At 37.0% G+C, this 11,471-nt stretch overlaps 1 protein-coding gene across 1 annotated transcript in view; it reads right to left on the reverse strand.

The window, feature by feature from the left end:
- Positions 1-11,471, reverse strand: part of LOC106876527 (putative leucine-rich repeat-containing protein DDB_G0290503) — a 259,001-nt gene that overhangs the window by 38,525 nt on the left and 209,005 nt on the right. The window contains exons 10-12 of the mRNA XM_052966733.1: positions 9,476-9,637; positions 6,094-6,732; positions 366-464 (exon numbers count right to left, since the gene is read on the reverse strand). Coding sequence (XP_052822693.1) covers positions 366-464; positions 6,094-6,732; positions 9,476-9,637 — 900 coding nt within the window. The remainder of the gene's footprint in view (positions 1-365; positions 465-6,093; positions 6,733-9,475; positions 9,638-11,471) is intronic.

Here is an 11,471-nt window from a genome sequence, read left to right on the forward strand (position 1 = left end):
TGTTGAAATACACAGCCTTTGTTTCAATTAATTTTGAAAATAATAAAACATTTACTAAAATAACTCATTATTAAGCTAATGTTTGGAATGTAAATTAACATGGGATTTTGATGAAAAGTTTTAATTTAGATCAGTTTAAAAAACTGAAAAATTTGTATCTTAGAACCAAAATTTGTATCTTAGAACTCAGGCAGGATGGTATCAAAAGGGTTGATCTAAAATATACTTAAAAAGTTACTGTGTGGTTTTTAAGAGAAACAAAAAAAGCCAAATTGTAAGAAAGAAACGAACAGCACCCAAAGAAAACAAAGCAAGCTAAATCAGTTAGTTTGATTAAAAGTAGGGAGCACAGAAGCATATATTACCTCAGTTTCAAGCAAATCAACGAGCATCCCATCACCTGATGTTAGTGGATCTGTGGGTTGTTCTTCAGGAGAATCCAGGAAAGGGGAAACATTATGATCCTAGAACCATTAGAAAATAAAGAGGCTGTGAAAACAAGGCCAGCTTTACGTGTTTTTGTTGAAATAATAAACACATCTAAAGTTTGTAAAACGACACAGCTCTCATCGATAATTGCAAAATGAATCAACAATATTGATATTTTGATAAAAACTTCCAGCGTAAATGAATTAAAAAAAAAACCTGTTCTAAAAAATGTAGAAATTAAATTTGAACTAAAAAAAAAAATCAATACCTAGAATATAAGACAAGTGACATACTGAAATAAAATGGAAATACAAAAATAGGTGTGTGTGTATGTATTATGCAGGAATTTATATATGCACGTATGAATAAATGAATGTGTGTGTATTATATGTAATACTCATAAATTAAAAATGTTTTTCTTGATAGTGAAAAAGAAATTTTAACCAGATATTTATTATACCTATAAATACACATCTATGTGTATGTGTGAATAAAAATGATTACTCTATAAAGATTTATTATTACTGTTATTTTAAATTATCTATCTATCGATAAATACAATTACTCTATAAAAATTTATAATTACTGTTATATTTTAGAATTACTCTTACATCTGTCCTTGCTTGGAATGGTAGTAGCAGTTCTAGATTAAACAGAAGATAGTTCTATGGTTAAGGTATGTAGGACTTGTAGGAGGATTGGCCTCTAACATGTGTCATGCAGACCCACTAGTATGAGGCTATGCCATGTTGTCATGTGAACTAGTCCTGTTGTCTAATGATTAAACGAACTCTGTGCTTGTGAAAGAAGGAGACTAGCAGAGTGAAATGTAAATAAACAGACAGAAGGCAATGGAAAACTGCTGTTGTATATTTCTCAAGAAACATCATGAATTTTCAGAATTTGGCAAGGAAATCTATAATTGCTCACATCTGTAGGTATGACAGGCCAGATGTGGGGGCATGCACCATTGCAGTACATTATAGCATTGACAAGCTGGTTGTATATTCCTGGGTGACCCATTGAGGAGTTCCAGTGAGTCCCCATCTCCACAAAGTACCTCAAGTGCCATGACCATGTGGTCAACCCAGTCAGATCCTCAGTGAAGAGAACACGGTAAGTAGGGTCTAACTAAGAAAAGGGAGCAACATGGGCAAACAGTCTGAGCTGGTGCTCCCAAATCATACAGATAACAGGTATGATACATGAAGATGAAAAGGAGTTACAAACAGCTACAATAAGCATATATTTTTCTATTGACTACAGCAGTAGGAAACCTGAAAATTAACCAGTTTGAAAGTCTATTTTGTAGTGACTGAGTAACCTTCAAGTAGACAGTATTACTTTGCCCCAACGGTTATGAGTTCTTCAAAAAGGAATGGGGTTGAACTCCAGGCACAAAGCTAGCAGTTCCAAGGTTTAGTTATTGCCATTAATCCCAGGACTGAACTGGTACTTTATCCATACCATGATTTGAACTTGATGAGATGCAAGAAATGCCACAAAGCATTTTATCGAATGCTCTTATGATTCTGTCAATTCCTAACACAAGACATTGACTAAAAGCATAAATTTATTCTTGTTAAGTCACCGTTAGCTCTTATATCTGAATTAATTTTGTCAGTGAAATTTGGCAAAAAAATCCTTTTTCACTAAAGTATGGTTCTGTGTATATTTGGACATTTTTCTTGGAATTTTCTGTAGAATATCAAAAAGCAAGATAAAATTTAAGAATCACAAGAAAATAACATGAAACACAATTTTGCTGTAGAAAGCTGAAAAAAGCATCAAAAATAAACTTTTTAAAAAAAATTGGTAAGAATGAATAGAGAAAAATAATAACAACAACATAATGAATTAAAATTATGAAGCAACACCAAGCAAAAAAGTAAATTAAATTGAGCCACTGGATAGTCTATAACCATTGCATCACCTGGAGATGGCAGAACTTAAAATAAAAAAAAACAGAATAAAAGAAATAGTCTTATGGATAGCTTAGTTGACACATCTATGAAAAATAGTAAGTTTTAAGAAATTATAAAACTGAAGACTCAGGAAGCTAAAGAAAAATAGCTGTGAAATATATTATACATCATGTGTTTATATATACTTGAAAGCAAAAAAGATTGTGCAACACTCCATAGCAGATGTAAATAGAAAAGCACAGGTCGATTTATAATAATGATAATAATAATAATAAATGGTAACAGTAGAGAGCTTTGAAATGTCACATTGAGATATTTGATAAAAGCAAAGTGGTTTCAACAGGGAATCAAATTAATTTGAGAAGTGAAGGGTTCGGTTTGCAAAGAACTAAATTACAACATCAAAACAGCAGCTACACAAGGAAGATATGAAGGTCATTCACAATTGTCTCAAACATACGTGTATGCATGTATATGTGTGTGTGTGTGAAGTATCTGCTTTATTGCAGCTACAAATGATTTGCAAATAATATAGTCTAATTTCATCAACACCCTCACTATCCTTCATCTCTCTAATGATAGCTTTTCCTTGTTACTACTAATCCTTCACACTGTTAGGAAACCATTTCACTTGATATCCATCTTTCATGATTATACTGCCCTCTCCACCTTCATTTTACATTGATCACCATCCTCTGAACAACCAAATTCTCTCTTTCACCACCATACATATTTCACTCTCACCATCCCTCACAATCTGGCAATCCACCAAACACCACCCCTCTCTCATCCTTCTGTCTACTGCATCATCATTGTTATTCTTCCACCTTCCCCTTCATCATTGTCACCCCATCACCACCAGTTATTTACCATTCACAGCAACCACCCCACAACAATTGTTCTTCATTCTTAATATTCTCACCTCATCCATTCTCCATCTCAAGCTTTGCAATCTCAACCTCCACCCACTCCTAGCCCCTCTTCTCCCACTCATTTCTACTCCCCTCATACCATGAGTGTCCACTCTGACACATCACCAATACTTTTATCTCTCTCCAGCTCCACCCAATTATCCACCACTCTCTTTTTTAAAATCTGAATAGCCAAGTAGCCCCTCTGCAGTAAGTAGTAATAGTCATGTAGCCCCTCTAGCCCTCATAATTTGACTCATCATCTCCAAGAGTAAAGCCCTTTCTCTTGAAGTCTTGCAAGCTGCATGGTGACCTCATTTGTGTTGGTGAAACAAAAAAAGCATCCAGACACACTGTAAAGTGGTTGGGGTTAGAGAGGGCATCCAGCCACGAAAACCCTGCCTAAACAGACAGTTGAGCAAGATACACTCTTTGAATCTGTTGGATTCTGCCAAACTGTCCAATGCATGCCTGCATAGATATTAAATGATGATGATGCACAAGTACCAGTTATACCTACTAAGTACCCGTTATACACTGGAGTCAATTCTGTTTGATTAAACTCTTTCCTACAATAATGGTCATGTACTTAACTAAATCAACATTTTTAATTGGAAACAAATTATATTCAATTCAAATGAAACTCTACAGTCTCTCTAAACCCAACTCTTTTATTAGGACTATTAAGTGGAAGCTCTTTATATGACATTAAAATTATAAAACCAAGTAACTTCGTTTCATAACACCTCAAATAAACCAGGTTTGTATAAGTGCTTCTCTCTAAATTGTAAATAGTCTCAAGTGTTAATAGACAGGATGAAATGTTTATAATAGACTTGAAAATGACTTTATCGGTACAGAGCTTGATCTATATCTTTAAAATGTGAACATAGCCACCTTGTTAGATGTTGAAATAGCTAAATCTTTAGAGCTCAGAATAACTACAATATCTTTAACCTATGAAATAGTTATGTTGTTAGATCCTAAAACAGCAGCTATAACATCTTTAGACTTTGAAATAGCAGATATATTTAGATTTCGATAGATTTAAAAGATGACTGTTTGGATAAATAAAAAGGTATTAATTAGAATGGTTAATATTCAGTTTGGAAGTTAATAACTGAGAGAAAGAAATAAGTTCCAGTGGAGTGAATGTCTATGGAGCAAGGAATGGGATATTTCTATGAAATGTTGTACTTCTTAACCTAGTTTACTGGGATTTTAGTGATAATTTTACTGAAAATGATAACACATCCTTAAATTCTTTCTTTCTTTTTCCGCTGTCATTCTTACAAAATACAAAGGAGATATATGTAAATCTATTTAACTCTTAGCTATATACAGTGTGGCAGGTAAATACTCCAATTTTTTCTTTATAAATGCTGAGACTAAGCAACCACAAGAAAACACCAGAGCAAGGAATTGAAACTACAATCTTTATATCTAATATTTATCTGTATAAAGACCTATCATAGTTGTTTATAAAGAATTTTGTCATTCATTTAAAGATATTGGTATTAAAGTATTATTTTGGCAGTAAATACACCTTAAGGTTATAAATTACCCATCAGTAAGCAAGGCAATGATTATAATTTGATGCTATTTGCTGCCTTCATTTCATTTACCAAATGGTACTAGTGTCGGAAAAGACAAGACAAAAATAGCATTATCAGGGTACCATTAATTTACCATCCACTATCATTGTAATAGATGGTACAAACCTAAATTATTAATTTGATATGACTTCATGAAAACCAGCTGTGACTCACAAGAGAATATAGCTGGGTAACATGTACCATGCTTTTGCAAATTGTTTTAGGTGCCTGTGTAATCATAAACATCACCTTGGATCTCTTATCTCTGAGCAGACAAATCACCAAAATCTAACAACTAAAAGGAGAGAGAGAGAGAGAGAGAGAGAGAGAGAGAGAGAGAGAGAGAGAGAGAGAGAGAGAGAGAAAGAGAGAGAGAGGGATGCACCAGCATTTTGCTGGTATTCATTTCAGTTGAATAGGCTTGAGCAACATAAAGTGACTTGCTCAAGGACATGATGCCATGGGTGGGATAGGAATTCAACCTGCAGCCTTATAATCAGGAGCTAAACACCTAAACCACTGAGCCATGTGCCTTTATATGCCTTCTTAGAACTTTATACATGAAGGAAGCTTGGGGTTAACTTTAGGTCAGTCTTTGTCAGACAAACCTATGATCAATGACATTACAAGCATGCCCATCCTTTATCTATTTCTTTGTTTTTTTTGTTCAAGACAAGGATTGCTTTATATAACAGTGAAGTGTGCTTTTGAGGGAGATTTGGCTATTATTTCTAGCAGATTCAGTGAACAGGTAGAGATTCCCTCATTGATTCATTCTGCTTTTTTAGCAAATACTGCAACACTTGGTAGTAAATTCATGTTGCTAGGAGTTACTGAGATTGAGGGTTGGGGTTACACGACAGATTTATATCAAGAGCCCCCATAATAATGTTAGAAAGTTATCAAGACAGAATAATTAAGATTAATAGAGATAATTTAATGGAACTGCCACCAAAGAATAGTAATTGTAATAAAAATATGTTTGTATAAATAGGAAATAAATATCTTGATCTTAAATTTTTATATATTCTGTTATGACAGGAAGCATTAAACTGAAAGCAGGCTTTGCAGATGTGAATCTAGATATTGGTTGGCGGTTAGGGAAGCAAAAAAACGCGTCATCACTGGTCCTGTTCTTGACTGATTGGTCAATTGTTCCGGATCAGTCTTATAGGCACCAGCAATTTGTTTTTCTGACTGCTCTGGAAACTAGCTCAAATGATGGTAACTTACCAGACCTGCGGAATGTTCGTACTCTTCCGAGCCACCGGAATCTATATCGTGGGAGTAGGTGGAGTCCACACTGAAACCACTCTGGTCAGTTTCAGGAGGTGGAGAGAGTAGTTTAGGGAGTTTGGATCTGGACTTATCTTTAAGCCTGGCACTGGGCGATTTCATCGTATATTTCGACTCTTGCCTCTCGAGTGTCTTCTTGTGGAGGTCTCCACTGAGAAGAGCATTGTCACTACCTTCAACATAGCGACCAATTGGAGTATACCAAGCACTGCTGTTGCTGCTTAAGTTACTAATACTGCTACTACTACCAGATTTTTGGTTAGTTGATGGTAATGAGTAGTCAATATTATGGTAGTCACTGGAAGATAGAGAATTTTGTTGACTAAACCCATCTCTACTAGCCTTGATGTTGCTGCTGTCAATGGGACTGAAATAATTAGAACAACTGTTAGTGCTCATGTCTCGGATGATAAAAGCTCGGCCGACATTGCTGGGATTGACATCGGAATGGTGCCTGCGAACGGGTTTTGTGTGCTCTTTCTTATTAATCATATCCATTGATTTCTTTATGGCTTGCATCCAGTTCTTCCGAAGCCCAGATGTCATTGCTGTTAGGACATATTCTCCATTTTGGTTCTGAAATTAACAAAAAAATCACAATATATATTTACATAAAAAATTCACACAAATATGTTATTAGATTAACATCCACTTTTCCATGCTTGCATGGGTTGGAATCTCACTCACTGACTCACTCTCTCTCTCTCTCACGCACACACACGTGTGTGTGTGGCTTGCTTCAAGTTTCATGCTTAGATCATGAAGTAAATGGATGAGTTTGAACAATGTACTCTGCATGCTCTGGCAATTCTTCAGGCAATGGTATGCAAGCCTGTCTGATTACAACACTATTTGAACATGAAACTTCAAATAGCTCAACTATGAATCCTATATTTAGTAAATGATAATTAACTCTTGAAGGATTGATTACTTTATTTGCTGATCCTATCAACCCCACCTCTTTCCAAGCAAGGCAATATTTCCCCATAAAATGTTTTTACAGAAGACTAGAAAAGAATGAGGTTTGGTGATGATGCTTGTTAATAATTGTGATGTCAGGACAAGGAGATACAAACACACAGGTGTGTGTGTATGTATATATATATATATATATATATGCACATACACACACGACAGGCTTCTTTCAGTTTCCATTTCCCAAATTCACTCACAAGCTCAGTCAGCATTGGGCTATGGTAGAAGATACTTGCTCAAGTTGCCACACAGTGGGACTGAACCCAAAACCATGTTGTTGGGAAGCAAACTTCTTAACCACACAGCTATACCTGCATCTTGTACCTTGTATAATGTAGTCGTAGATACACAATACCCAGAAAATGGGTATGGTGGGAAACCACTGATGGACTGTTTTATCTGTGCTGTTCTGGATTTAAGCCACAACCTGGTATACAAGACACAAGACCTTTCACAATGCTGCTAAACCAGAGCATTTTAGCAGAGAAATCTTAGTCCAAACTCTCAGATGAACTTCAAAATGTCTGACATGTTTTAGGACATAAATTTTTGGACACCGTGTCTAAATGACATAATTGTGTGGTTAACAGCTCAATCCAACAGAAGCATCTTGGGTAAGTGTCTTCTGCCATAAAAGTAGGAATGGCTGAAAAAAACTACTGAGTAAGCTAGGTGTGCAGCTATCATCACCACCACCTTCATTTTACATCTGCTTTCTATGTTAGCATGAGTTAGATGTGTAGTATCACAGTCCAAAATAGAGCATATTGAAAGTTGCTGTCCTTCCAGAGAAGTCAGAGGACCAGGTCTTGCATGTATTCTTTTACTTCTTTCAGTCATTTGACAGCAGCCATGCTGGAGCATCGACTCCAGGACTTATTCTTTGTAAGCCTAGTACTTATTCAATCGGTCTCTGTTGCCGAAAAGTTAAGGGGACAAACACAGACACACAAATACATTCATACATATATACATAAATATATATATACAAAACAAGCTTCTTTCAGTTTCCGTCTACCAAATCCACTCACAAGGCTTCAGTCAGCCCGAGACTCTAGTAGAAGACACTTGCCCAAGGTGCCACGTAGTAGAACTGAACCCTGAATCGTGATTGGAAAGCAAGCTTCTTACCAGACAGTCATTCCTGCACCTGATTCAATTTTTGGCTTAGTTTCTACAGCTGGAGGCTCCTCCAGTCACCAACCACTTTACAGAGTATACGAAGTGAATGAATTTATCATGGCACCAGCACAAGAGAGGTTGTCTTGTCCAAGCAAGACTAAAGAGTATTCTTTAGACTATATTGTTTCAGTTTGTTTGCTTGCTAGCATCAGCAAGTTCTCTCCTCTCCAACCAGACTAGCGTCTACTCTGTCCCGTGCTACCTCCATAATCTTTTCTTTTCCACAGAAGTAGGAAGAGAGTGAGAGAGGGGATAATGGAAGAAATAGGGATATGGGAAGGGGTATTTGGAGAGGGAGTGACAGCAATGAAGAAGGGAGGTAGTAAGAGGGGTGTTGAATATGGATGGCTGTAATGCTATCAATCTCTTGCTACACAAGCAGGAGAGAGAGAGAGAAGAGAGAAGGAAGAGAGAGAGAGAAAGAGGGAGAAAGAGAGAGAAAGAAAGAGAGAGAGAGAGAGAGAAAGAAAGAGAGAAAGAGAGAGCAACAGTAGGGCAGTACATTGATAGGAGAGGAGATAAAACATTAATGAAAAGAGGCAGAGAGCAGTAAATGGTTGGTCCACGTCACTCCATGAGGAACATATGGCCAGTTTCCAGGTTGCTCTGGTCTATATATATTTCTCCTTGGACGGGGCATGGCAGGATTCCTCATTTTCCCCATCTGAGTGGACTGGAGCAATGGGAAATTAAGTGCTCTGCTCAACAACACAATGCATCCCCAAGTCAAGGAATTGAAACCACAATCTTACAAAAGAAAGAGAGAGAGAGGGAGAGAAAGAGAAAAAGGGAGAGAGAAGTTGAGGGAGAGAGAGAGAGAGAGAGAGAGATTGAGGGAGAGAGAGAGAGAGAGAGATTGAGGGAGAGAGAGAGAGGAAGAGGGAGAGAGGTTGAGGGAGAGAGAAGAAGAGGGAGAGAGAGGAAGAGGGAGAGAGAGGAAGAGGGAGACAGTTATATGAGGATTCTTGGTAGGGAGATTGAATTAAAAAAATAGCATGAGTGGTGAGATGGGAGGTGGGGGGGGGGGGGGGGAGAAAGGAAAGAGACCTGTAGAAAACTGGAATTGAACCCTCTAAACAAAGCCAGTCCAGCCAACAGAGATGATGATGAGGAGGAGGATGCTCTGATGAAAAAAGATTATTAAACAGGATGCTTAGCTTACCTTGATGCAGAAACCATAGTTACGTGGGGCATTTGCCTCCACAACACTGTAGCAAGTCGACAAGTCTATTTTACCATCAACGAAACCCTTTTCTTCAGCTTTTGCATCTTTGAAATAGCGTAAAGAATTGGCATCTAAAACAAACCAGTGTTTCTTCCAGTCCTGCAGAGAACAGTCCAAGAAGAAGGAGAGAAAGAAAGAAAAATAAAAAGAGAGAGAATAAAGATTTTGAATGCGAGAAATCATTAAAAAGAAACAAAAAAAAAAAGGAAACAAAAAACACCAGGAAAATAACAATAGTAATAATGAAAAATTAAATTTCCCAAATAATAATAATAATAATCATGCAGCCATCACCATCTTGAGACAACAACCAACAAGAACAACAACTAGAAGAGCGAAAGAAACAATTGTGTAGCCAAAAGAGAGATGATTGTACAAACCTTCGTTGTAACACTGATCACCTTAATGTCGTTAATTAAGAGATGTAATCAGATTAGGAAATTAAGGAAGGTAAGATGAAGAAATACCTCGACTAGAAGATGGTTTTACAACAAAACCATTTTACCGATTGCAATTAAAATATAAATACAAGTGCAGGCATGACTGTGTGGTAAGAAGCTTGCTTCCCAACCACATGGTTCCAGGTTCAGTCCCACTGCATGGCACCATGGGCAAGAGTCTTCTACTATAGCCTCAGGCTGACCAATGCCTTGTGAGTGGATATGGTAGACAGAAACTGAAAGAAACCTGTGTGTGTGTGTCTCCACCATCGCTTGACAACTGTATTGGCATGTTTATGTCTCTGTAACTTAGCGGTTCGGCAAAAGAAACCAGTAGAATAAGCACTAGACTTGAGTACTAGAATAAGCACTGGGGTTGATTCATTTGACTAAAATTCAAGACAAGGCTCCAGCATGGCCACAGTCCACTGGCCGAAACAAGTAACAGATAGAAGGGTAATTTAGATTGAAATTTTCTTTTCAACTCTAGGCACAATTGCCTGAAAGTTCTGGGGAGGGGGGGGCAGTAGATTAGATCGACCCCATTACACAACTGGTACTTAATTTATCAACCCTGAAAGGATGAAAAGGCAAAATCAACCTCGGCGGAATTTGAACTCAGAATGTAAAGACAGATGAAATACTGCTAAGTATTTCGCCCGGCGTGCTAATGTTTCTGCCAGCTCGCTGCTTTCTAGATTGAAAATATTAAAATGAAACTAAAAGAGGAAAAGTAAAAATGGTTTTATACAAGAACCACCAAAATATAATTTGAATAAAGATTTGTTATGTAATTGTAGGTGCAGGTGAGACTGTGTAGGCAGCAGTATGGCCATGTAGCTGAGAAGTTTGCTCTCCAACCACATGGTTTCAAGTTCAATCCCATTGCCTGTATCTTCAACTATAGCACTGGGATGACCATAGTCTTGTGAGTTGATTTGGGAAAGGAAAGTTGAGAGATGACCATTGTGTGTGTGTGTGTGTGTGTGTGTGTGTGTGTGTGCATGCGAGTGAGTGAGTGCCTCCTTGTCTTGACATTGCATGATAGCTGTAAACAAGCATCACTGTCATACAAGCAGTGTCATTCAGTTCCTATTTCTGCATAAACATGTCTGGCCATGGCAAATATTACTTTGCTTGGAAACAGATGAAGGTTGGTAACAGGAAGGACATCCAGCTGTAGAAATTTTCTTCAATAAACTCCATCCATGCAAGTACAGAAAGGCGGATGTTAAAAAAAATTGAACCAAACTATTTTTGATATCAAAGAAAGGCATTTGAAGACCAAGAAATTATGTAAAATATGTAAGAGCGTGTGTGTGCGTGTGTGTGTGTGTGTGTGTGTGTGTGTGTGTGTGTGTGCATTGTTTAAATGACAAATTATTTTAGAGCCTATCTGGTTAATTTTAGTTAATACATTTATTTCAAAATTCATTTGTATCCAAGACCTATATAAACTCATATTCTAAAATGTTTGGAGTGCAACACACAAA

This window comes from Octopus bimaculoides, chromosome 3 (genome assembly GCF_001194135.2).
Source record: "Octopus bimaculoides isolate UCB-OBI-ISO-001 chromosome 3, ASM119413v2, whole genome shotgun sequence".
Lineage (NCBI taxonomy): Eukaryota > Metazoa > Mollusca > Cephalopoda > Octopoda > Octopodidae > Octopus > Octopus bimaculoides.